This window comes from Betta splendens, chromosome 17, assembly GCF_900634795.4.
Source record: "Betta splendens chromosome 17, fBetSpl5.4, whole genome shotgun sequence".
NCBI lineage: Eukaryota > Metazoa > Chordata > Actinopteri > Anabantiformes > Osphronemidae > Betta > Betta splendens.
Window position 1 is genome coordinate 16,619,107 of NC_040897.2, and position 27,428 is coordinate 16,646,534.

The following is a 27,428-nucleotide window of genomic DNA, read 5'->3' on the forward strand; positions in this document are numbered from 1 at the left end:
TTCAGGTGATCAGGGCCGACTTTGTGCTGTGGTGTTTGCTGTGGTGTGACAAGTGGTGGAGGACTTAATAAGATGATCTTTGGAAGCGGAACCAAACTGATGATAGAACCCAGTAAGTACTGGTTTAGTTCAATTGGACTCCATGTTCAGTGAACACTGAGGTTAATGTTTAAGGTAAGAGCATTTTCCCTCAGTATTCACAACGAGAACGAGCCTCAGCATCAGTGAACCTTGTGTCTAGATGACTTTATACGAGTCCACAGACCGGGATCAGTTCTGGGCTCAGATGATGAGAAACAACAATGTTATGATTTAACTGTTCAAACGTGACCTCGTCCTGATTATTAGAACTGATCCTTCAGCAGAACCGCTGGTCTCGGGTTGGAGCAGCATTAAGCAGCGACTCCTCATGTTCAAACCAAGCGCCGGCTCATTGTTGGTCATCGAGTTGGTTTGTGTCGTGACACGTCTCGTTGTGTGACGTCTGGTGCAAATCAATACAAAATATTCTTTGGATGTGGAACCAGGTTGATCCTAGAATTCAGTAAGTTACTCTACGCGCTCGCTAATGGTATTGAACAGACAAGTGGTTCAGGGTCAGAACTGGCCCAGATTGAGCGTAGAACCCAGTGAGTTGTGATCCGTCTCGTATGAAGCTTTGTCAAAGCCAAACTTCAGCTGTGCTCTGCAGCTTTTAAATGAACATGATCTGAACCGTTGAATTAACGTATGGACTCATTTAATGTAAATGAAGCTGATTCAGCTCATCAGACGGAAGTTAATGCCGGAGCTTCAGGCCAGTGACTAGTTAACATTGGTATTGGTAACGAGGCTTCATGTTGTGTGACTACTGGAGGAGTCAGTAAGCTCGTGTTTGGAAGTGGAACCGGACTCGACGTAGAACCAAGTAAGTTCCTTAAACCTTATTCATGTAAAATCATAAACTCAAAGCTAATTATTGAAATGAAGAACTGTTCAGCAGAAATAAACATTTACATGAACAAGGAGCTTTTCTAGATCAGGTCCGGTTCTGTTTGTGGGAATCAGCTGGAACCAGATCTACCGTAGAACCCAGTGCTGATCAGAGAAAGACGCAGTAATTTACAGGTTACAGCTTCTCCTGCGTTAGCGCTGTGATGCTTCCTGTTGTGTGAATGTTGGTGCTGCAGGAAAAATAGAATTTGGAAGTGGAACCAGATTGACCGCAGAACCCAGTAAGTACTGAGGTAGAACCTTAATGGAACCAAGCGTGTTGAACAGGACGATTTAACCAGTCGATTCTTGCGGCATCTTCAAAACATTTAAACACGTGTTTAAACCGTCACGTTTTTCTGCTGGAGCTTCGTGTTGTGTGAATGTTGGTGGATACAAGTTGATGTTTGGAAGCGGAACCAGATTAACCGTGGAGTCCAGTAAGTGCTGATGGGAACGTACTCATTTATTGTAATGTAGCTGCGTGTAACACTGAGGAACTGTGGGTTCCATGTGTTGTCCTTGGTGTTGTATCGAGCCACATTCATGTTGTTCCCGTGTGAAGCCGGGCTTCAGATCGTGTGATGCTTCCTCACACTAGTTGAAGCCACGTTGGTTTCAGCGTCTGGCTCACGTTGTGAAGCTGCTGCAGACAGGCTCATGTTTGAAGAGGTACTAAGTTATAGAAATGATTCACGACCTGTTGGGAGACAACAGACTCACACATGTTCATAGCGATCAAACATGTCTTCCTGGATTTTAACTCGATTCATGACATGTGAGAGGTTTGTGTTGTGGTGCCTCTTGCTGTGTGACTGGTTCCAATCAAAATAAGATCGTCTTTGGAAGCGGAACCACATTAACTGTTGGACACAGTAAGTCCTGATTCTGATCATAACTGTGATTAACATCACCAACAGGGAACACAAAGTGTTTATGAGATGAAACTGTGAAAATAATCAGGTGTTGAAATGTGAGACTGGCGTAAGAATAAGTTTTGCTGCTGAAGCTTGGATCAGATTGTGTGATGCTGCAGCGCAGTGTGTGACTGGATCAGGACAATATAGAGTCATGTTTGGTGCTGGAACCAGGTTGACTATCGAACCCAGTAAGTGAGTCTGTATCATATCAACTTGGAGTCTAACTGGACTCTGGTTCTGGTCTTTGCTGGATTTTTGCTGTGCTGCTTTGTACTGTGTGAACACTGGGACTCAAAGGATCCTGTTTGGCAGTGGAACCAGAATAACTATGGAACTGAGTAAGTTAGAAAAAGCATCATAAGTTCAAGTATGACTTGAATAATTTGCTGTTTAGACGAAACCCAGTAAAAGATGAAAACAAATATGTATCAGCTATAAAGCGGCAGCATCATCAGCATAAAGACGCACTGACCTGTAATCGGTGGATTCATGATATGAAACATCACCTGCAATAATCTGAAAACCAAGAACACCAGGCTTCATCTCACTGGGACGCACAGTATTTGCACTAGAGCCTAACGTTGTGCTACTGGAGCAGCAAACAGGCTTTTCTTTGGAAGTGGGACAAGAGTAACCGTAGAGTCCAGTAAGTAGCCGCCAACGAGTAGAGTTGACGCCTGTGAGTAGAAAACTGTTATTGTTTCAGTCTGGTGTGAATCTGTACGAAGCCTAAAAGCTTCTAAAATCAAACAAACACATTGAGTGTCTCACTGACTTCAGGTTTGTGCTGCTGGCGTGTCGTTTGCCTGATAGCAATGAGTTTGTGTTTCGGGGCTTCGTGTTGTGTGAATGTTGCTGGTGACAAGATGATCTTTGGCCGTGGAACCAGAGTCACCGTCGACGCCTGTGAGTACTGACATGGTTTAGAACCCGGGTTTCACTCTGAACCGTTTCTGTCATGGCTTTATTCCTCGTCTGCGTAGTAGCAGTGGGTCCAGTAGTTCAGGTCAAAATAAGCTCCTGTAGTGTTTGAAGTAGAACCGGTGAGATGAGGTCTGACTGAAGCTGCTGCTTGGGATGAAGTTGGCTACAGGCCAGTTCCTGTCACGGCTTGTCATGTTGTGTGACAACTGGAGGTGGATATAAAATGTTTTTTGGACGAGGAACCAGCCTAAAAGTTGAAAAAAGTAAGTGATGATACAGAAGCTGTGCCGTTTAAATTAACTCAGAGCAGAAACCACAACTTTGTGTAAAATTGATTCAACCAGTGACAAACTCACAATCTTTGGTCTGAACAGTCAAGGCCGTTTGTTCTGGTCTGTGAATTGACTGAGCTGACGACGTATTTGAGCAGGAACGGCTTCACGAGGTTTGTGTACTGGGGCTTCTTCTTGTGTGAAGACTGGAAACCAGTTCAAGCTGCTTTTTGGAAGTGGAACCAGAGTAAACGTTGGACTGAGTGAGTAGCGATACCAACGTAGAGGTTGAAATAGTCACATAGCTTAAACCTTCAGGTCATTTGCAGCTCAGAGCCTAAATGATCGAATGTGACTAAATGTGAGTGAATGTTGAGGCTTTAGGAACAAACCAGCCACCACCACGTGAAATCCACGTGAAAGGGGAAAAGCTGCTGGTTGAGTTTTTATTACTGTAGATCAGCGGTGCCCAATCCTGGTCCTCTGGAGCCAGTATCCTGATGGCTTTCCGACTCACCCTGCTGATTTGCAGGTGTGTCAGTTAGCTGCTGATTGACTGAACACACCTGGTAATCAGTATTAGCTGGGGCAGGGAGAGGTTGGAAACCAGCAGGACAGTGGCCCTCAAGGACCAGGAATGGACAACACTGCTGTAGACGATCTTCAGCCGTCTAGAGCTGTGAGCAGTTTTGCTTTTGAGCCTCGACACAGTGTGAAGAGCGGCGGCTACGACAAAGTCCTGTTTGGCCCAGGAACTAAAGTGACGGTTGAAAACAGTGAGTTCAATCACACACGATGAGCATGAAGTGGGAATTGAAGACGTTTGGACCAGGAGCCAAAGTATCCACAGCAGTGGGGAACCGACGAGTCCAGAACCAAACTAAGGAGACAAGTCCGTACTTCCCCGAACTTCTGTTTGGTTCTGTTTTTGGCATTTTAAAGCTCGTTGCTGGTTCTGGTTCTGGGTTGGTGGTCCATTCTCTGTGTGGCGTCCGTAGCTGTAGCAGGCTTGTTTCTGTGCTTAGGGTTCTGGCTGTGTGTCATCAGGCTTTAGCGGTAACAGGATGATCTTTGGAAGTGGAGCCAAGCTGCACGTTGGCGACCGTGAGTTCACATGTTTTTAAGTCAGTGCTCAAATGTCACTGGCTCCAGTTTGTGACTAAATGAACGTAAAACCAACAAACAAATCAAATCAGAAATATCTAAACATCTAATGAATGAAGCTGGTTCAGGTGATTGGGGACGACTTTGTGCTGTGGTGTGGTCTTCATACGAGTCCACAGACTGCGATTAGTTCTGGGCTCAGTGTGAGTGAGGGTTTCTGCCTCTTATTCAGAACCATGAGACCCGACAGCTTCAACCCCCCTTGAAACTCAGGTTTAGGTTAAAATCTGTGCTTCAGGTCTCATGTTATATGACTTTGGTCTGTGGCATCGGTCTCAGACTTTGAGACCTCTGGTAACTTCATGTTCATCAAGGTTCATCGTTTAGATTCTCGTAAAATACGGTTCTGGAGGCACCAAACTACATGTTCTCATCACTAGGTCCAACTCTGGTTCTGTCCAAACCACAGCAAAGATGGTTCGTCATTTTATTTTTTTTTTCAGTTTTAAAACGTAAATCAATAAAGACCAATCATGAGAACGTCATGATGAATGTCAACAAAAGAGTTAAAAACAAAAAACAACCGGGTGATTAAACAGTTTGTTGACCTTAAAGCAGCTAATGGAGCAACGTTAGTGTGCAGAAAACAGGCTCCAGGATGTGACTGAGCAGTTATTGTTCAGATCCCTGAGACTGTGTGACAACATCTGGAAATGGGAAAATTCTCTTTGGAGCAGGAACCAAACTAACTGTAGGAACCAGTGAGTATCCAACGCAACCACGAATGATGTTGTCCAATACCTGGCAGAGAAAGACGTTCTGTAAATGGAGTGGTTTCCTGTAGAAGGTTTCAGGTTCAGTAGAAATAAGCGACATGTTGCTGATGATGGCGAATGTTCATCATGCAGCAGGTGTCCAGCTTCTCTTTGATTTATCAACAAGCTACGAAAAGTGAGAATCTCCCTTTTAGTCCACTTGGTTCTAGTTGAGCTGATCCTCTGACTGCTGAAGTATCCAGACTAGAAGGAACCAGGAACCCGCTGTAGTTACTGCTACGGTTCCAACGAGTGTGTGACGGCTGGAGCAGGAAGCTTTAAGGTCGTGTTTGGGAACAGAATGGAGCTCAGAACAGAAAGCAGTCTTTGGTGGAGGAATAAAGTTGATCTGATTTAAGAGATGTCCTCCAGGTAAGTGAACTGTTTCCTGTCATTGGTTATTGTAGAGAAGCTAGTGAGTGTGTGTCTGGGACAGGAAGCTGGACCCTAGTCTTTGGAGAAGGCAGCAAACTGACTGTGGAGAAAAGTAAGTGAGGTCTGAGTAGATTGATAGCGGCCAGAATAACCAGGATGAGTCAACGCTCCTGAACCTGATCAGATCGGGTCTGGTGACAGTCAGTGAATGATCTATGCATCGCTTTGTGTCACGTCGTGTTTATGACACTTAGCTTCTCATAGTGTGAAGAGTTATGGGGTAAAAATCATCTTCGGATTGAAGGATGAGGATTGAATCATTTAAGCGACTTCATTTACCCACTGTTCACCTCAGACTATATATAATTTTGCATATCGTATAATATCATCGTGGAGCCTGTATAATGTTGGTTCAGTCTGGTCAAGTCAAACTGTGACGACGTGTGTAGTTGTGGTGCAGAGCAGATCCACTGTGTGACTGGTTCAGGATCAGCTTGGAAACTTAATTTTGGAAAAGGAACCAGACTAACGGCAGAAAGCAGTAAGTGATTCTGACGTTCACTTAGACCAGAGGTGATGTACAGTACGTAGGACAGGGAACGTTGGAGAACCACAGCACCAGGACTGAACCCGTCTGGACTAGAGGCATCATGGCTTCAGTGCATGTTGGGTTCTGGAACGTTGAGCTTTGTTTCAACAGTAGTTTAATATATTGAATGAATTAACCACTAAAAATGAGATGAGCCTTTAAAGAGCCACTGTTAAAGAAGGGTTGCGTTGGTTGTTACCATGGACCCATTTTGTCTGAGCTTTCTTCACCAGCATCTCGCTGTTTGATAGTGGTGGCTCATATTCGTGCTCTTAGTTCTTGTTCAGCCAGTTTTTGTGGTGTGAATGATGGACTGAATGTTCCTGTTCGGCTCTGGAGCGACGCTACGCATAGAAAACGGTGAGAGGTCACATGTTTAAAGCAGCAACCAAATGTTTCCTGCAGCCCTTGAAAGGTCCAAATGCGTATTATCCAGTCATTTACTCAATTGCTGCTTAGTTTTCTACTAGTTCATAACTAGTTGAAGCACTAGTGGTGACAGAACAAACGCTGAGTGACTGAGCTGGAGGCCGTGACCAGCGTCTGGCTTCTCGTAGCTGTTCCTGTCACCATGTGGCTGCGTCTGGAGGCTTTAGGACCTTCTTTGGTTCTGGGACTGAGCTGACCGTCGGTTCCAGTAAGTTTATCTTTTTTTGGACACTTTAAAGTTAAAGTCTGAGGTTTTGTCACGTTAACAACTCAAGCAATGGTTTAGTTTTGCTGATTCATGGCACAGAAGAATGGAGGAGACTCTGAAGTTGTTGCTGCACAAACATTCACTGTGTGACTGACTCTGGGAGCAGAAAACTTGTCTTTGGAAGCGGAACCAAGGTGTCTGTTGAAGCCAGTGAGTTAAAATGAGTTAAATGTTTTTAAGTTCTAACAGCTTGTGTTGATGGTGGAGGTTGGATTGTTGATGAGCTGTTGGAGCTGTGTGACTGCAGCCGGGTACCAAACATTTCACTTCGGTTTAGGAACTGAACTAATCATCCACGACAGTGAGTACAAAGTGTTAAAACATGACCGGTCCCACCTTGAAGTGATGCTCATATGACCTCCAGAACACCAGAACCAAACTAGTTCTAATATTCTAATAATACTAATATTAGTGATAGTTGGGACCAGACACTCAGACGCTGTCATTTGTTTGTGGACTTTGTTTGGATAAAACCAAACAATGACTGTAGGTCTGATGCAGAACAAGCAGAAAGATTCAAATGTGAATGTTAGTAAAGTAGAGTCTGAATATGTGAACCTGCAGACAAAGCACGGATGGAACGCTGTGAACCTAGAACCTCTGTGTTGGCTTTGGGTTTGGGGCAGGATTCAGGACTTAAAACATTCTTTCTGATTTGGTGAAGGCGGTTCGGTCCAGTGTTTTAAATATAGAGCTGAGTTGGACAGAATCTTCTTCGATAGCACCAGCAGCAGAGTGGACTTGGTGTCTTCATGCAATGATGCTTCGAGCTGTGTGACGTCAGGCTCTGGGCTCAGAATCGTCTTTGGAAGTGGCACAAAACTGTGTGTTTACAACAGTAAGTGAAGCCGCTTTGGTTTGTGATTCGTAGTTACAGCACCATGGACCATGTTGGCTCGGTTCTGCACCTCATGCTGGACCCAGCAGAGTACATCGCTCTGGACCAGTGCTCACGTTTGGTCACTCGGTTCTGGTTCTGGATTATGTTTGTTTGGTCCAGGTTCTGTGGACAAAACGTTTGATGTATGTGGACCAAGGTCTCAGACTGTGAGACCACGTCCTCTGGAAACTTCATCATCAAGTTTTACTGTTTGAACCTGTAGGATCTGGTTCTGTGGTTCTTTGTGTTGTGTGACCTCTGACTTTTAGAAGCAACCACATTTACAGCTGAACCCAGTAAGTTCTGATGGGAAACAACAATGTCAAGGTTTGACTTCTGTTGACTTTATTTATTCTGTCTCGCCATAGTGTTTTTGGACCTTGTCTGGCTCGACTCTGGTTCTGTGACATAAGTGATAGTTGTAGAGTAAAAGCTGAGTCTGAGGTTTGTGAGCCCAGGCTTCGCTCTGTGTGACTTACTCTGGAAACAAGCTGACGTTTGGAGCTGGAACCAAACTTCTGGTTCTTGACAGTGAGTTGAGTTGATGAACATGTTGTTGGGTTTGTGTGATGGTGCTTCACGTTGTGTGACATCTGGATACAAGATGACGTTTGGAGACGGCACCAGACTGAGCGTTGAGCCCAGTGAGTTCTGTTCTGGTCCCTGTTAGTGAGTCTAGTCCGACTGTGAGGCAGCGTCAGAACCAGGCTTCAGCGTCGAGTGGACACGGTTTGTGTTGACGTGGGCAGGTTCCTATAGGATCCATCAAACCTAAACAAGCTCCAATAATGATGTTTAGCAGAGTTTTGACCTGTTAAAGCTTGATATTGACTGTGAGCAGCTTGGCTTTGGTTTGTGCTCTGAGGTTCCAGGTTGTGTGACATACGGCTCCAGTTCCAAAATGAGCTTTGGGAGCGGCACCAAGCTGCTCGTCGGCCACAGTGAGTTCACTTCTAATGTTCAAACGTGACCTCGTCCTGATTATTAGAACCGATCCTTCAGCAGAACCGCTGGTCTCGAGTTGGTGCAGCATTAAGCAGCGACTCCTCATGTTCAAACCAAGCGCCGGCTCATTGTTGGTCATCGAGTTGGTTTGTGTCGTGACACGTCTCGTTGTGTGACGTCTGGTGCAAATCAATACAAAATATTCTTTGGACGTGGAACCAGGTTGATCCTAGAATTCAGTAAGTTACTCTACGCGCTCGCTAATGGTATTGAACAGACCAGGTGGTTCAGGGTCAGAACTGGCCCAGATTGAACGTAGAACCCAGTGAGTTGTGATCCGTCTCGTATGAAGCTTTGTCAAAGCCAAACTTCAGCTGTGCTCTGCAGCTTTTATATGAACATGATCTGAACCATTGAATTAACGTATGGACTCATTTAATGTAAATGAAGCTGGTTCAGCTCATCAGACGGACTTTGTGGAAGTTAATGCCGGAGCTTCAGGCCAATGACTGGTTAACATTGGTATTGGTAACGAGGCTTCATGTTGTGTGACTACTGGAGGAGCGAGTAAGCTCGTGTTTGGAAGTGGAACCGGACTCAACGTAGAACCAAGTAAGTTCCTTAAACCTTATTCACGTGAAGTCATAAACTCAAAGCTAATTATTTAAATGAAGAACTGTTCAGCAGAAATAAACATTTACATGAACAAGGAGCTTTTCTAGATCAGGTCTGGTTCTGTTTGTGGGACTCAGCTGGAACCAGATCAACCGTAGAACCCAGTGCTGATCAGAGAAAGACGCAGTAATTTACAGATTACAGCTTCTCCTGCGTTAGCGCTGTGATGCTTCCTGTTGTGTGAATGTTGGTGCTGCAGGAAAAATAGAATTTGGAAGTGGAACCAGATTGACCGCAGAACCCAGTAAGTACTGAGGTAGAACCCTAATGGAACCAAGCGTGTTGAACAGGACGATTTAACCAGTCGATTCTTGCAGCGTCTTCAAAACATTCAAACCTAATGTGATGAAAATTAACCTGGGTTTTAGATTTAAACTGAACCAACACTGTTTCCTGTGTTTTGGCAGCAAATGTCAACGCTCAGAGCTGTGTGTAATAATATTATTAATACACGTGAATAATGTTCTATGGGATGTTTGATGGAATAAGTGACAGCTTCAGGTCTTCCTGGTGCCCCGTCACGTTTTTCTGCTGGAGCTTCGTGTTGTGTGAATGCTGGTGGATACAAGTTGATGTTTTTTGAAGCGGAACCAGATTAACCGTGGAGTCCAGTAAGTGCTGATGGGAACGTACTCATTTATTGTAATGTAGCTGCGTGTAACACTGAGGAGCTGTGGGTTCCATGAGTTGTCCTTGGTGTTGTATCGAGCCACATTCATGTTGTTCCCGTGTGAAGCCGGGCTTCAGATCGTGTGATGCTTCCTCACACTAGTTGAAGCCACGTTGGTTTCAGCGTGTGGCTCACGTTGTGAAGCTGCTGCAGACAGGCTCATGTTTGAAGAGGTACTAAGTTATAGAAAGGATTCACGACCTGTTGGGAGACAACAGACTCACACATGTTCATAGCGATCAAACATGTCTTCCTGGATTTTAACTCGATGCATGACATGTGAGAGGTTTGTGTTGTGGTGCCTCTTGCTGTGTGACTGGTACCAATTAAAATAAGATCGTCTTTGGAAGCGGAACCACATTAACTGTTGGACACAGTAAGTCCTGATTCTGATTATAACTGTGATTAACATCACCAACAGGTAACACAAAGTCTTTATGAGATGAAACTATGAAAATAATCAGGTGTTAAAATGTGAGATTGGCGGAAGAATCAGTTTTGCTGCTGATGCTTGGATCAGATTGTGTGTGGCTGCAGCGCAGTGTGTGACCGGATCAGGACAATATAGAGTCATGTTTGGTGCTGGAACCAGGTTGACCATTGAACCCAGTACGTGAGTCTGTATCATATAAACTAGGAGTCTAACTGGACTCTGGTTCTGGTCTTTGCTGGATTTTTGCTGTGCTGCTTTGTACTGTGTGAACACTGGGACTCAAAGGATCCTGTTTGGCAGTGGAACCAGATTAAGTACGGAACCGAGTAAGTTAGAATAAGCATCATAGGTTCAAGTATGAATTGAATAATTTGCTGATCAGAACCAGACAAAACAGTAAAAGATGAAAACAAATATGTATCAACTCTAAAGCGGCAGCATCATCAGCATAAAGATGCACTGACCTGTGTTCGGTGGATTAATGATATGAAACATCACCTGCAATAATCTGAAAACCAAGAACACCAGGCTTCATCTCACTGGGACGTATTTGCTCTAGAGCCTAACGTTGTTCTACTGGAGCAGCAAACAGGCTTTTCTTTGGAAGTGGGACAAGAGTAACCGTACAGTCCAGTAAGTAGCCGCCAACGAGTAGAGTTGACGCCTGTGAGTAGAAAACTGTTACTGTTTCAGTCTGGTGTGAATCTGTACGAAGCCTAAAAGCTTCTAAAATCAGACAAACATGTTGAGTGTCTCACTGACTTCAGGTTTGTGCTGCTGACGTGTCGTTTGCCTGATAGCAATGAGTTTGTGTTTCGGGGTTTCGTGTTGTGTGAATGTTGCTGGTGACAAGATGATCTTTGGCCGTGGAACCAGAGTCACCGTCGACGCCTGTGAGTACTGACATGGTTTAGAACCCGGGTTTCACTCTGAACCGTTTCTGTCATGGCTTTATTCCTCGTCTGCGTAGTAGCAGTGGGTCCAGTAGTTCAGGTCAAAATAAGCTCCTGTAGTGTTTGAAGTAGAACCGGTGAGATGAGGTCTGACTGAAGCTGCTGCTTGGGATGAAGTTGGCTACAGGCCAGTTCCTGTCACGGCTCGTCATGTTGTGTGACAACTGGATATAAAATGTTTTTTGGACGAGGAACCGGCCTAAAAGTTGAAACAAGTAAGTGATAATACAGAAGCTGTGCCGTTTAAATTAATTCAGAGCAGAAACCACAACTTTGTGTAAAATTGATTCAACCAGTGACAAACTCACAATCTTTGGTCTGAACAGTCGAGGCCGTTTGTTCTGGACTGTGAATTGAGTGAGCTGACGACGTATTTGAGCAGGAACGGCTTCACGAGGTTTTTGTACTGGGGCTTCTTCTTGTGTGAAGACTGGAAACCAGTTCAAGTTGCTTTTTGGAAGTGGAACCAGAGTAAACGTTGGACTGAGTGAGTAGCGATACCAACGTAGAGGTTCAAATAGTCACATAGCTTAAACCTTCAGGTCATTCGCAGGTCAGAGCCTAAATGATCAAATCTGACTAAATGGTAATGTGAATGTTAGGAACAAACCAGCCACCACCACGTGAAATCCACGTGAAAGGGAAAAAGCTGCTGGTTGAGTTTTTATTACTGTAGATCAGCGGTGCCCAATCCTGGTCCTCTGGAGCCAGTATCCTGATGGCTTTCCGACTCCCCCTGCTGATTTGCAGGTGTGTCAGTTAGCTGCTGATTGACTGAACACACCTGGTAATCAGTATTAGCTGGGGCAGGGAGAGGTTGGAAACCAGCAGGACAGTGGCCCTCAAGGACCAGGAATGGACAACACTGCTGTAGACGATCTTCAGCCGTCTAGAGCTGTGAGCAGTTTTGCTTTTGAGCCTCGACACAGTGTGAAGAGCGGCGGCTACGACAAAGTCCTGTTTGGCCCAGGAACTAAAGTGACGGTTGAAAACAGTGAGTTCAATCACACACGATCAGCATGAAGTAGGAATTGAAGATGTTTGGACCAGGAGCCAAAGTATCCACAGTAGTGAGGAACCGACGAGTCCATAACCAAACTAAGGAGACGAGTCCGTACTTCCCCGAACTTCTGTTTGGTTCTGTTTTTGGCATTTTAAAGCTCGTTGCTGGTTCTGGTTCTGGGTTGGCAGTCCATTCTGTGATGCGTCTGTAGCAGGCTCGTTTCAGCGCTTAGGTTTCTGGCTGTGTGTCATCAGGCTTTATCAGTAACAGGATGATCTTTGGAAGTGGAGCCGAGCTGCACATTGGCGACCGTGAGTTCACATGTTTTTAAGTCAGTGCTTAAATGTCACTGGCTCCAGTTTGTGACTAAATGAACGTAAAACCAACAAACACATCAAATCAGAAATATCTAAACATCTAATGAATGAAGCTGGTTCAGGTGATTGGGGACGACTTTATGCTGTGGTGTGGTCTTCATACGAGTCCACAGACTGCGATTAGTTCTGGGCTCAGTGTGAGTAAGGGTTTCTGCTTCTAAGTCAGAACCATGAGACCCGACAGCTTCAACCCCCTTTGAAACTCTGGTTTAAGTTAAAATCTGTGCTTCAGGTCTCATGTTATATGACTTTGGTCTGTGGCATCGGTCTCAGACTGTGAGACCTCTGGTAACTTCATGTTCATAGTTTAGATTCTTGTAAAATACGTTTCTGGATTCACCAAACTACGTGTTCTCATCACTAGGTCCAACTCTGGTTCTGTCCAAACCACAGCAAAGATGGTTTGTCATTTTATTTTTTATTTCAGTTTTAAAACGTAAATGAATGAAGACCAATCATGAAAACGTCATGATGAATGTCAACAAAAGAGTTAAAAACAAAAAACAACCGGGTGATTAAACAGTTTATTGACCTTAAAGCAGCTAATGGAGCAACGCTAGTGTGCAGAAAACAGGCTCCAGGATGTGACTGAGCAGTTATTGTTCAGATCCCTGAGACTGTGTGACAACATCTGGAAATGGGAAAATTCTCTTTGGAGCAGGAACCAAACTAACTGTAAGAACCAGTGAGTATCCAACGCAAACACGAATGATGTTGTCCAATACCTGGCAGAGAAAGACGTTCTGTAAATGGAGTGATTTCCTGTGGAAGGTTTCAGGTTCAGTAGAAATAAGCGACATGTTGCTGATGATGGTGAATGTTCATCATGCAGCAGGTGTCCAGCTTCTCTTTGATTCATCAACAAGCCACAAAAAGTGAGAATCTCCCTTTTAGTCCACTTGGTTCTAGTTGAGCTGATCCTCTGACTGCTGAAGTATCCAGACTAAAAGTTACCAGGAACCCACTGTAGTTACTGCTACGGTTCCAACGAGTGCGTGACGGCTGGAGCAGGAAGCTTTAAGGTCGTGTTTGGGAACAGAATGGAGCTCAGAACAGAAAGCAGTGAGTGATTCCCTCAGAGTTTTGCTGCGTCCTAGACGACCTGTTGGTTGAGGTACCAGTGCATGTAACACGTGGCCTTCCGCTTTAACGCAAGTTCAGGTTCCCTGTGTGTCCGAATCATCTTTGGTGGTGGAATAAAGTTGATCTGATTTAAGAGATGTCCTCCAGGTAAGTGAACTGTTTCCCGTCGTTGGTTATTGTAGAGAAGCTAGTGAGTGTGTGTCTGGGACGGGAAGCTGGACCCTAGTCTTTGGAGAAGGCAGCAAACTGACTGTGGAGAAAAGTAAGTGAGGTCTGAGTAGATTGATAGCGGCCAGAATAACCAGGATGAGTCAACGCTCCTGAACCTGATCAGATCGGGTCTGGTGACAGTCAGTGAATGATCTATGCATGGTTTGTGTCACGTCGTGTTTATGACACTTAGCTTCTCACAGTGTGACGAGTTATGGGGATAAAATCATCTTCGGTTTTGGCACAAAACTGAGGATTGAATCATGTAAGTGACTTCATTTACCCACTGTTCACCTCAGACTATATATAATCTTGCATATTGTATAATATCATGTCTCCAAAGCGTGGAGCCTGTATAATATTGGTTCAGTTTGGTCAAGTCAAACTGTGACGTGTGTAGTTGTGGTGCAGAGCAGATCCACTGTGAGACTGGTTCAGGATCAGCTTGGAAACTTAATTTTGGAAAAGGAACCAGACTAACGGCAGAAAGCAGTAAGTGATTCTGACGTTCACTTAGACCAGAGGTGATGTACAGTACGTAGGACAGGGAACGTTGGAGAACCACAGCACCAGGACTGAACCCGTCTGGACTACAGGCATCATGGTTCAGTGCACGTTGGGTTCTGGAACGTTGAGCTTTGTTTCAACAGTAGTTTAATATATTGAATGAATTAACCACTAAAAATGAGATGAGCCTTTAAAGACCCACTGTTGAAGAAGGGTTGCGTTGGTTGTTACCATGGACCCATTTTATCTGAGCTTTCTTCACCAGCATCTCGCTGTTTGATAGTGGTGGCTCATATTCGTGCTCTTAGTTCTTGTTCAGCCAGTTTTCGTGGTGTGAATGATGGACTGAAGCTCCTGTTCGGCTCTGGAGCGACGCTACGCATAGAAAACGGTGAGAGGTCACATATTTAAAGCAGCAACCAAATGTTTCCTGCAGCACTTGAAAGGTCCAAGTGCGTATTATCCAGTCATTCATTCAATTGTTGCTTAGTTTTCTACTAGTTCATAACTAGCTGAAGCACTAGTGGTGACAGAACAAACGCTGAGTGACTGAGCTGGAGGCCGTGACTAGCGTCTGGCTTCTCGTAGCTGTTCCTGTCACCATGTGGCTGCGTCTGGAGGCTTTAGGACCTTCTTTGGTTCTGGGACTTAGCAGACTGTCGGTTCCAGTAAGTTTATCTTTTTTTGGACACTTTAAAGTCTAAGGTTTTTTCATGTTACCAACTCAAGCAATGGTTTAGTTTTGCTGATTCATGGCACAGAAGAATGGAGGAGACTCTGAAGTTGTTGCTGCACAAACATTTACCGTGTGACTGACTCTGGGAGCAGAAAACTTGTCTTTGGCTTCAATAGACACCTTGGTTCCGCTTCCAGTGAGTCAAAATGAGTTAAATGTCTTTAAGTTCTAACAGCTTGTGTTGATGGTGGAGGTTGGATTGTTGATGAGCTGTTGGAGCTGTGTGACTGCAGCCGGGTACCAAACATTTCACTTCGGTTTAGGAACTGAACTAATCATCCACGACAGTGAGTACAAAGTGTTAAAACATGACCGGTCCCACCTTGAAGTGATGCTCATATGACCTCCAGAACACCAGAACCAAACTAGTTGTAATATTCTAATAATACTAATATTAGTGATAGTTGGGACCAGACACTCAGACGCTGTCATTTGTTTGTGGACTTTGTTTGGATAAAACCAAACAATGACTGTAGGTCTGATGCAGAACAAGCAGAAAGATGCAAATGTGAATGTTAGTAAAGTAGAGTCTGAATACGTGAACCTGCTGTCAAAGCACGGATTGAACGCTGTGAACCTAGAACCTCTGTGTTGGCTTTGGGTTTGGGGCAGGATTCAGGACTTAAAACATTCTTTCTGATTTGGTGGAGGCGGTTCGGTCCAGTGTTTTAAATATAGAGCTGAGTTGGACAGAATCTTCTTCGATAGCACCAGCAGCAGAGTGGACTTGGTGTCTTCATGCAATGATGCTTCGGGCTGTGTGACGTCAGGCTCTGGGCTCAGAATCGTCTTTGGAAGTGGCACAAAACTGCGTGTTTACAACAGTAAGTGAAGCCGCTTTGGTTTGTGATTCGTAGTTACAGCACCATGGACCATGTTGGCTCGGTTCTGCGCCTCATGCTGGACCCAGCAGAGTACATCGCTCTGGACCAGTGCTCACGTTTGGTCACTCGGTTCTGGTTCTGGATTATGTTTGTTTGGTACAGGTTCTGTGGACAAAACGTTTGATGTATGTGGACCAAGGTCTCAGACTGTGAGACCACGTCCTCTGGAAACTTCATCATCAAGTTTTACCGTTTGAACTTGTAGGATCTGGTTCTGTGGTTCTTTGTGTTGTGTGACCTCTGACTTTTAGAAGCAACCACATTTACAGCTGAACCCAGTAAGTTCTGATGGGAAACAACAATGTCAAGGTTTGACTTTTGTTGACTTTATTTATTCTGTCTCGTCATAGTGTTTTTGGACCTTGTCTGGCTCGACTCTGGTTCTGTGACATAAGTGATTTTTGTAGAGTAAAAGCTGAGTCTGAGGTTTGTGAGCCCAGGCTTCGCTCTGTGTGACTTACTCTGGAAACAAGCTGACGTTTGGAGCTGGAACCAAGCTTCTGGTTCTTGACAGTGAGTTGAGTTGATGAACATGTTGTTGGGTTTGTGTGATGGTGCTTCATGTTGTGTGACATCTGGATACAAGATGACGTTTGCAGACGGCACCAGACTGAGCGTTGAGCCCAGTGAGTTCTGTTCTGGTCCCTGTTAGTGAGTCCAGTCCGACTGTGAGGCAGCGTCAGAACCAGGCTTCAGCGTCGAGTGGACACGGTTTGTGTTGACGTGGGCAGGTTCCTATAGGATCCATCAAACCTAAACAAGCTCCAATAATGATGTTTAGCAGAGTTTTGACCTGTTAAAGCTTGATATTGACTGTGAGCAGCTTGGCTTTGGTTTGTGCTCTGAGGCTCCAGGTTGTGTGACGTACAGCTCTAGTTCCAAAATGAGCTTTGGGAGCGGCACCAAGCTGCTCGTCGGCCACAGTGAGTTCACTTCTAATGTTCAAACGTGACCTCGTCCTGATTATTAGAACCGATCCTTCAGCAGAACCGTTGGTCTCGGGTTGGAGCAGCATTAAGCAGCGACTCCTCATGTTCAAACCAAGCGCCGGCTCATCGTTGGTCATCGAGTTGGTTTGTGCTGTGACACGTATCGTTGTGTGACGTCTGGTGCAAATCAATACAAAATATTCTTTGGACGTGGAACCAGGTTGATCCTGGAATTCAGTAAGTTACTCTACGCACTCGCTAATGGTATTGAACAGACCAGGTGGTTCAGGGTCAGAACTGGCCCAGATTGAGCGTAGAACCCAGTGAGTTGTGATCCGTCTCGAATGAAGCTTTGTCAAAGCCAAACTTCAGCTGTGCTCTGCAGCTTTTATATGAACATGATCTGAACCGTTGAATTAACGTATGGACTCATTTAATGTAAATGAAGCTGATTCAGCTCATCAGACGGACTTTGTGGAAGTTAATGCCGGAGCTTCAGGCCAATGACTGGTTAACATTGGTATTGGTAACGAGGCTTCATGTTGTGTGACTACTGGAGGAGTCAGTAAGCTCGTGTTTGGAAGTGGAACCGGACTCGACGTAGAACCAAGTAAGTTCCTTAAACCTTATTCATGTAAAATCATAAACTCAAAGCTAATTATTTAAATGAAGAACTGTTCAGCAGAAATAAACATTTACATAATCAAGGAGCTTTTCTAAATCAGGTCTGGTTCTGTTTGTGGGAATCAGCTGGAACCAGATCTACCGTAGAACCCAGTGCTGATCAGAGAAAGACACAGTAATTTACAGGTTACAGCTTCTCCTGCGTTAGCGCTGTGATGCTTCCTGTTGTGTGAATGTTGGTGCTGCAGGAAAAATAGAATTTGGAAGTGGAACCAGATTGACCGCAGAACCCAGTAAGTACTGAGGTAGAACCCTAATGGAACCAAGCGTGTTGAACAGGACGATTTAACCAGTCGATTCTTGCAGCGTCTTCAAAACATTCAAACCTAATGTGATGAAAATTAACCTGGGTTTTAGATTTAAACTGAACCAACGCTGTTTCCTGTACTTTGGCAGCAAATGTCAACGCTCAGAGCTGTGTGTAATAATATCATTAATACATGTGAATAATGTTCTATGGGATGTTTGATGGAATAAGTGACAGCTTCAGGTCTTCCTGGTGCCCCGTCACGTATTTCTGCTGGAGCTTCGTGTTGTGTGAATGTTGGTGGATACAAGTTGATGTTTGGAAGCGGAACCAGATTAACCGTGGAGTCCAGTAAGTGCTGATGGGAACGTACTCATTTATTGTAATGTAGCTGCGTGTAACACTGAGGAGCTGTGGGTTCCATGTGTTGTCCTTGGTGTTGTATCGAGCCACATTCACGTTGTTCCCGTGTGAAGCCGGGCTTCAGATCGTGTGATGCTTCCTCACACTAGTTGAAGCCACGTTGGTTTCAGCGTGTGGCTCACGTTGTGAAGCTGCTGCAGACAGGCTCATGTTTGAAGAGGTACTAGGTAAGTTATAGAAATGATTCACGACCTGTTGGGAGACAACAGACTCACACATGTTCATAGCAATCAAACATGTCTTCCTGGATTTTAACTCGATTCATGACATGTGAGAGGTTTGTGTTGTGGTGCCTCTTGCTGTGTGACTGGTTCCAATCAAAATAAGATCGTCTTTGGAAGCGGAACCACATTAACTGTTGGACACAGTAAGTCCTGATTCTGATCATAACTGTGATTAACATCACCAACAGGGAACACAAAGTGTTTATGAGATGAAACTATGAAAATAATCAGGTTATGAAATGTGAGACTGGCGGAAGAATCAGTTTTGCTGCTGAAGCTTAGATCAGTTTGTGTGTGGCTGCAGCGCAGTGTGTGACTGGATCAGGACAATATAAAGTCATGTTTGGTGCTGGAACCAGGTTGACCATCGAACCCAGTAAGTGAGTCTGTATCATATCAACTTGGAGTCTAACTGGACTCTGGTTCTGGTCTTTGCTGGATTTTTGCTGTGCTGCTTTGTACTGTTTGAACACTGGGACTCAAAGGATCCTGTTTGGCAGTGGAACCAGATTAACTGCGGAACCCAGTAAGTTAGAATAAGCATCATAGGTTCAAGTACTGTATCACTTAAATAATTTGCTGATCAGAACCAGACGCTTGTGAGTAGAAAACTGTTATTGTTTCAGTCTGGTGTGAATCTGTACGAAGCCTAAAAGCTTCTAAAATCAAACAAACATGTTGAGTGTCTCACTGACTTCAGGTTTGTGCTGCTGACGCGTCGTTTGCCTGATAGCACTGAGTTTGTGTTTCGGGGCTTCGTGTTGTGTGAATGTTGCTGGTAACAAGATGATCTTTGGCCGTGGAACCAGAGTCACCGTCGACGCCTGTGAGTACTGACATGGTTTAGATCCCGGGTTTCACTCTGAACAGTTTCTGTCATGGCTTTGGTCCTCGTCTGCGTAGTAGCAGTGGGTCCAGTAGTTCAGGTCAAAATAAGCTCCTGTAGTGTTTGAAGTGGAACCGGTGAGATGAGGTCTGACTGAAGCTGCTGCTTGGGATGAAGTTGGCTACAGGCCAGTTCCTGTCACGGCTCTTCATGTTGTGTGACAACTGGAGGTGGATATAAAATGTCCTTTGGACGAGGAACCAGCCAAAAAGTTGAAAAAAGTAAGTGATGATACAGAAGCTGTGCCGTTTAAATTAATTCAGAGCAGAAACCACAACTCCATGTTCAGTGAACACAGAGGTTCATGTTTAAGGTAAGAGCATTTCCCCTCGGTATTCAAACAGAGAACGAGCCTCAGCGTCAGTGAACCTTGTGTCTAGATGACTTTATACGAGTCCACAGACCGGGATCAGTTCTGGGCTCAGTGTGAGTAAGGGTTTCTGCCTCTAAGTCAGAACCATGAGACCCGACAGCTTCAACCCCCTTTGAAACTCAGATTTAAGTTAAAATCTGTGCTTTAGGTCTCATGTTATATGACTTTGGTCTGTGGCATCGGTCTCAGACTGTGAGACCTCTGGTAACTTCATGTTCATCAAGGTTCATCGTTTAGATTCTCGTAAAATACGGTTCTGGAGGCACCAAACTACATGTTCTCATCACTAGGTCCAACTCTGGTTCTGTCCAAACCACAGCAAAGATGGTTTGTCATTTTATTTTTTATTTCAGTTTTAAAACGTAAATGAATAAAGACCAATCATGAAAACGTCATGATGAATGTCAACAAAAGAGTCAAAAACAAAAAACAACCGGTTGATTGAACAGTTTATTGATCTTTAAGCAGCTAAGGGAGCAACGCTAGTTTGCAGACAACGGGCTCCAGGATGTGACTGAGCAGTTATTGTTCAGATCCCTGAGACTGTGTGACAACATCTGGAAACTGGAAAATTCTCTTTGGAGCAGGAACCAAACTAACTGTAGGAACCAGTGAGTATCCAACGCAAACACGAATGATGTTGTCCAATACCTGGCAGAGAAAGACGTTCTGTAAATGGAGCGGTTTCCTGTGGAAGGTTTCAGGTTCAGTAGAAATAAGCGACACATTGCTGATGATGGTGAATGTTCATCATGCAGCAGGTGTCCAGCTTCTCTTTGATTCATCAACAAGCTACGAAAAGTGAGAATCTTCCTTTTAGTCCACTTGGTTCTAGTTGAGCTGATCCTCTGACGACCTGTTGGTTGAGGTACCAGTGCATGTAACACGTGGCCTTCCGCTTTAACGCAAATTCAGGTTCCCTGTGTGTCCGAATCATCTTTGGTGGAGGAATAAAGTTGATCTGATTTAAGAGATGTCCTCCAGGTAAGTGAACTGTTTCCTGTCGTTGGTTATTGTAGAGAAGCTAGTGAGTGTGTGTCTGGGACGGGAAGCTGGACCCTGGTCTTTGGAGAAGGCAGCAAACTGACCGTGGAGGAAAGTAAGTGAGGTCTGAGTAGATTGATAGTGGCCAGAATAACCAGGATGAGTCAACCCTCCTGAACCTGATCAGATCTGGTCTGGTGACAGTCAGTGAATGATCTATGCATCGCTTTGTGTCACGTCGTGTTTATGACACTTAGCTTCTCACAGTGTGACGAGTTATGGGGAAAAAATCATCTTCGGTTTTGGCACAAAACTGAGGATTGAATCATGTAAGTGACTTCATTTACCCACTGTTCACCTCAGACTATATATAGTTTTGCATATCGTATAATATCATGTCTCCACAGCGTGGAGCCTGTATAATGTTGGTTTAGTTTGGTCAAGTCAAACTGTGATGACGTGTGTAGTTGTGGTGCAGAGCAGATCCACTGTGTGACTGGTTCAGGATCAGCTTGGAAACTTCATTTTGGAAAAGGAACCAGACTAACGGCAGAAAGCAGTAAGTGATTCCGACGTTCACTTAGACCAGAGGTGATGTACAGTACGTAGGACAGGGAACGTTGGAGAACCACAGCACCAGGACTGAACCCGTCTGGACTAGAGGCATCATGGTTCAGTGCACGTTGGGTTCTGGAACGTTGAGCTTTGTTTCAACAGTAGTTTAATATATTGAATGAATTAACCACTAAAAATGAGATGAGCCTTTAAAGACCCACTGTTGAAGAAGGATTGCGTGGTTGTTACCATGGACCCATTTTATCTGAGCTTTCTTCACCAGCATCTCGCTGTTTGATAGTGGTGGCTCATATTCGTGCTCTTAGTTCTTGTTCAGACAGTTTTCGTGGTGTGAATGATGGACTGAAGCTCCTGTTCGGCTCTGGAGCGACGCTACGCATAGAAAACGGTGAGAGGTCACATGTTTAAAGCAGCAACCAAATGTTTCCTGCGGCCCTTGAAAGGTCCAAGTGCGTATTATCCAGTCATTTATTCAATTGTTGCTTAGTTTTCTACTAGTTCATAACTAGTTGAAGCACTAGTGGTGTCAAAACAAACGCTGAGTGGCTGAGCTGGAGGCCGTGACCAGCGTCTGGCTTCTCGTAGCTGTTCCTGTCACCGTGTGGCTGCGTCTGGAGGCTTTAGGACCTTCTTTGGTTCTGGGACTGAGCTGACCGTCGGTTCCAGTAAGTTTGTCTGTTTTGGGCCACTTTGAAGTTAAAGTCTGAGGTTTTATCATGTAACCAAAAGAACTAAACAGTAGACAATAAACGCAAGATTAAGCAGAAAGCACTAATATTAGGACTAATATTACTATAGTTGGGACCAGACACTCAGAAGCTGTCATTTGTTTGTGGACTTGTTTGGATAAAACCAAACTATGACTGTAGGTCTGATTCAGAACAAGCACAAAGATGCAAACGTCAATTTTATTGTTAAGTAGAGTCTGAATTCATGAACCTGCAGACAGAGAACGGATGGAACATTGTGAACTCAGCAGAGAACCTTTGTGTTGGGCAGCGTCTCAGTGTGTGAACGACGCCACTCGCAGACTGATGTTTGGACGCGGGTCTGTGCTCAACGTACAAACCAGTAAGATACCAAAACCAGTATAGCTTTGTCCATAGGTCCCCGATGAAGGTAGCTTCCTTGATCACACACACATGAGATGAGACATGACAGAATGCTGAGCTCACATCGGCTGAATCGTTACGCTAAGTAATAGGTGAAGGTCATCGGGCTTTAGTGGAACCTGGAGCACAGATGAGTCGTCTAACACACAGGTGGGAACTACTGCTGCAGGGCTTCGTTCTTGTTGAAGCTCTCAGTGATGTGTGACTCAGACTGGACTCCAACGGATCCTGTTTGGATCAGGGACACTGGTCTCAGTAGAAACACGTAAGTTTAAGTGTAAATGCTTCAGCATCACAGTAAAGTAAATAAGCAGTGAAGCAGACAATAAGTAACTTTCCGCGTCTGCAGCTCGTTGTTGAGTCTGAATAGAACCATGGACCTGATGGACCAGAACCATCAGCTGGCGACTTGTGAGTTTCAGATGTGTGTTTCACATCTGACTCAAGATGATTCAGTCGTGAAGTGATGATTGTTTACTGGAGCACCGACAGCTGGCTCATGGACCTGGGTCTAAGTGTATTTGTGTGTTTGTGTGCTGGAGTCAGAATGTGTGAATGTTGGCTACCGGTTAACATTTGGACCCAGGATCCAGCTCCATGTTCAGGCCAGTGTGTTTGGGTCCTTACACCATGTTAATGCTGCTGATGCTCATGTTGTGTGAATGACGCCTGGAACAAAATCTACTTTGGAACAGGAACAAAAGTTGTTGTTGTTTCAGGTATTGTAAAAGCTTGTTCTTTAATAGTTTAAATTTCACTTCTGACATCTATAAAATAATGAAGTTGATGTTTATATGTGGATTCAGTTTAGAAATTGTGTTGACGTGTAAACGTCATGTGAAAAAACTAAAATCCATCAATAAGTATCAACTCCTGGTAAACATGTTGTAGACGGACAATAAGTAGACAAATGTTGCTTCCTTGTCTTTGTGTAGATGAGTCAGTTCTGAATTATGTCCTTTATAAATATATGAAACCATATAAGCATCTATTTTAGTGAGGATTCAGGATTTAAAACACTCAACAAGCTCCAGTAACAGTTCACATATTTAGACAAGAACAAGATAGGTGTAAGAAGAGACAACAGGACAACAAACAGCAACATGAACATTAAGACCATACACAACCAGACAACAAACGGCAACATGAACAATAAGACAATACCCAACCAGACAACAAACAACAGGACAACAATCAACAACATGAACAATAAGACAATACACAACCAAACAACAAACAGGACAACACAAAGCAACATGAACAATAAGAGAATACACAACCAGACAACAAACAACAGTATAACAGCTTGAAACGATTGAAGACAAATCAAATTACATATATGAATACTTTAGCCAATAACATTCCTAAATATAGAAAGATGTTATGTTTTGTATCAGTTTAATTTGATGACTGACAACTTTAGCTAAATATAAGTATAGAAGGAATTAATTCACAAACTATCAACAAAACTACAACTAGAGATTCACAAATAATATTTGGATATTTTGGATATTATTTAGAATAGTAGCATACAGTTACATGATGACTGATGTTTTTGCTGCAAGACAAACTGATGTGTGAATAACGTCAAGACTGTGTTTGGATCTGGAATCAAACTTCACATCACAGCCAGTAAGTTTAAGACAAAACCACAGCCAAAGGGTGAACATTTATCACTGGCTTTAGATCAAATGAGTCTTTATGGCCAGAAATTGCATCCAGTGTTTGTGTAACGTTTAACATTTTACAGCACAATACATCTTAAAAGCACAGTTGTAATTGAATCCAAGTGCGTTCGTGTACGTTTTTCACGTAGAATGGATTTTTCCTCATCAACACTGAAGTATATTAATTCATTTTACTGAGCGTTTTGTGCACAGCTTTTCGTAACTACATTAGTTCCTGTGTGAACAACAACCTCAAAGTCTTGTTTGGATCTGGTCTCAGAGTTGTTGTTCTGTTAAGTAAGTGCGTCAATGGCAAACAATGAGGTAAACCTGAAGGTTTGTCGTACTTTCCTTCTCACAAGCAAACAGGACTGTGAGTTGTAGCCTCGCACTGTTGTTGTGGTTGTTGAGTTGTTTTTGCTGCTGGACGAATCTTTATGTGAACAACAAGGTCAGGACCATGTTCACATCCGGAACTCAACTCGTCTGATGTGTGAAAAGTAATTTATTGGCATGTGATGAGGCTCAGAGTAAACAAAGTCATTTAGTTTAGAGTTTGCTGAACAGGAAGCATGAGAATGTGTGAACGTCAAAAACCATTGTTCATGTTACACAGTTGTTACAAAGTAAGGATCTAAATGGATCAATCTCTCACTACTGCAGTCTCAGATCTGTACATAAATGTAGACCACGGCAACAATATACAGCATGATATCCACCTGTTGTCCGTCTTCTCGTCTTGGTCCTGGACTTTGCAGGTTGAGGCACGTGGATGTTTCACAGTGTGTCTATCTGTATCAGCTCTGGTTTTGGCTTCACTCCGTCTCTTGGTGACGCTTCCCAGTATCAGGCTTAGATTTAATGTCTGACTCTGTTGGAGCAGCTGAATATTTATAGTCATTCTTTGTGTTTTGCAGGGGATGTGTTGGAACCGTCCTACTACAACCTGAAAACCAAGACCAACTCCAGCCTGACTGCGTGTCTGGCCACTGGGTTCAGCAGACAGAGGGCAACCGACAAGTACTCATTCTTTAAAGAACTGAATGACAAAAATCAATCAGCTGTTCAGATCTCAGGCTCCGGCCTCTACAACCAAGTGGCTCTGATAGGAGAGGACCAAAAGTGCGAGTCAGGTAAGAAATGACACGAACCATGTTCTGAGAACGATGATTAGAGCTGAATCTGTTCGTAGATGTTGAGAATTGGTCAAAACTAACGATGCTGTTTGTTGGATTTGGTTTCTTCCAGATCCAAACAGCAATCAGAAGTGTGCAGACACTTTGGAGTCAGGTTGGTATTAAATCCACTGAGCACTATCAAACGTCTGGAAGTTCTCTTTTCACTCATGGTTCTGTCTGGTTCTCTTCTGTTCACAGATCCGAAGATGAACTTCCTGACTATGATCGTTCTGGGCCTCAGGCTGCTCTTCATCAAGACCATTGTCTTCAACGTTCTGATGACTGTGCGCCTGTGGATGAGTCGATGTGAGTACTGTCGGTCTGTCATCTCTGGCTTCACTTTCCTGTGATTTTAGGGGAAGCCGTTTCCTGGTGACTTCAGTTCTTTAGTGAGACACTAAGACTCAGCACTATCTTCAATTTTGACAAATTTGACCCTTCAATTTTGAAGCTGTATTCACCAACCTGCTGAGAATCTGAATAGACATTTATTTCGGAGGATGATTGACACATGAAGCCAGAAGCTTTAAATGCTCCCTGCTGCCCTGGAACCCGCATAAAGCACCTAATTGTTTATATTTCCCACAATTCAATGATTTTGGAATGCATTGATGAAAGCAGCACAAAGGAAAGAGGATGACGACGTAACGTCGTCCAGCTTATGACAGATGTGAAGGTCCATCATGTTTTTTATAGCATATGTTCAGTGTTAAAGGTGCTGTAGTGACTTCTGCTGTGTACACATGAAACACTCCCTCCGCTTCATCTGTAGCTTAATAAGCTTTGTTCATTTGTTACTTGTCATTATGTTGCATGTCTTTAATGCTTTGAATTGTTTGCTCTTTTAGGAACCCCCTCCCCTTCGCCAGGAAAAGCAAACTCTGAAGCGTCAAACTGCAAAATCGCTGACTCAGCTTATTTCCTACTTTCATTTGACTGTATAATAAGATGTAACCTCCTGCTCCTGTCACATATTATCATGTTATGTCTTTCATACTATACATATTTTTTGTTCTTTCTTCATTTTGACAGTCTGATATTTGACTTCTGTGAAACTGCGTGATGTGTTTCTTACAATAAAAGGAAGCCACTCAGCGACTGTGTCTCTCATTCAGCTTCATTCATTCATTCACTGTGACGCAGACCCTAATGTAATCACACCAGGATCCTCATTAGTCCCTCAGACAGGTGGGTTTGGTTCTGCTCATCAGCTCAGACACACAGATGAATCAGAGTCTGAAGGGATGTGAGATATACTGTATTTAGATGTTCTACTCAGTCCATTCAGGAGGTGGTTCTGGTGCACCTCAGTCAGACTCCAGATCAGCCTGTCCTAGTAAAGCTAAATTCCTGCTACGTGACAGATCAGTTCTAAGGCTCCTGTTGCCTTAGAAGCCCGTGTTGACATGTGACAGCACATCATCTGCGTCTGTAGCTCTGAAGCATGAAGGTCAACACTGATTAACACACAAGACGTTTGCTACTGATGTCTGTTAGTCTGAGGAACAGTGTGAAACGGCTGGTGGATGTTTACAGGAAGTTGCAGACAATAAACCGGTTATCACTTATAGATCATCAATTTACAACCAGCAGCAAATGTCCTTCATAGCTGCATCATATGGTTGACTTCTTGATGTCGACATGAAGCTCCAGCATCACTGACTAACCCTCTATGGCATGATGTTGCCCTCAGGAAACAAAGCACCATCCCTTTTAAAAAGTAAATCATTACATTAAAAGTCTTGTGTAAAGGTTTGTGAACAATGAAATTTAATTAACGCCCTCTGTGTGTGGAACACTCCTTTCTGGGGCCATAACAGGCATGGACGCACTGACTGCAAAAGGTGAGATAAGACTCTGTCAGGATCTTACAGTAGATCTTAGATGGTGGACAGTGTCTATAAAGGTAGATTTGGCCATGAATAGAGCCATGAATAGTAGGGGTTAAATTAAAATCACTTTATTAAACAAAATCAGAGAACCATCGGAACCAAAAACACCCCTGCGACCATAAACCAAAAAAAACTGAGAGGATATGCTTAAAATCAGATTAATCACTGAGGCTAAAGATAAATAAAGGCTAGGCTTGAGCGAGGCATGAGCCAAGGACTATGGTAGGCA

At 43.9% G+C, this 27,428-nt stretch overlaps 1 gene segment (V, D, J or C); it reads left to right on the forward strand.

Annotated features, from left to right (window-relative positions):
- LOC114844974 (M1-specific T cell receptor alpha chain-like) lies at positions 1-26,401 on the forward strand. The segment is given in 5 exon segments: positions 1-112; positions 25,047-25,262; positions 25,378-25,419; positions 25,506-25,613; positions 26,156-26,401. Coding segments are annotated over 5 exon segments (408 nt in total).
- Positions 26,402-27,428: the final 1,027 nt, after the last annotated feature.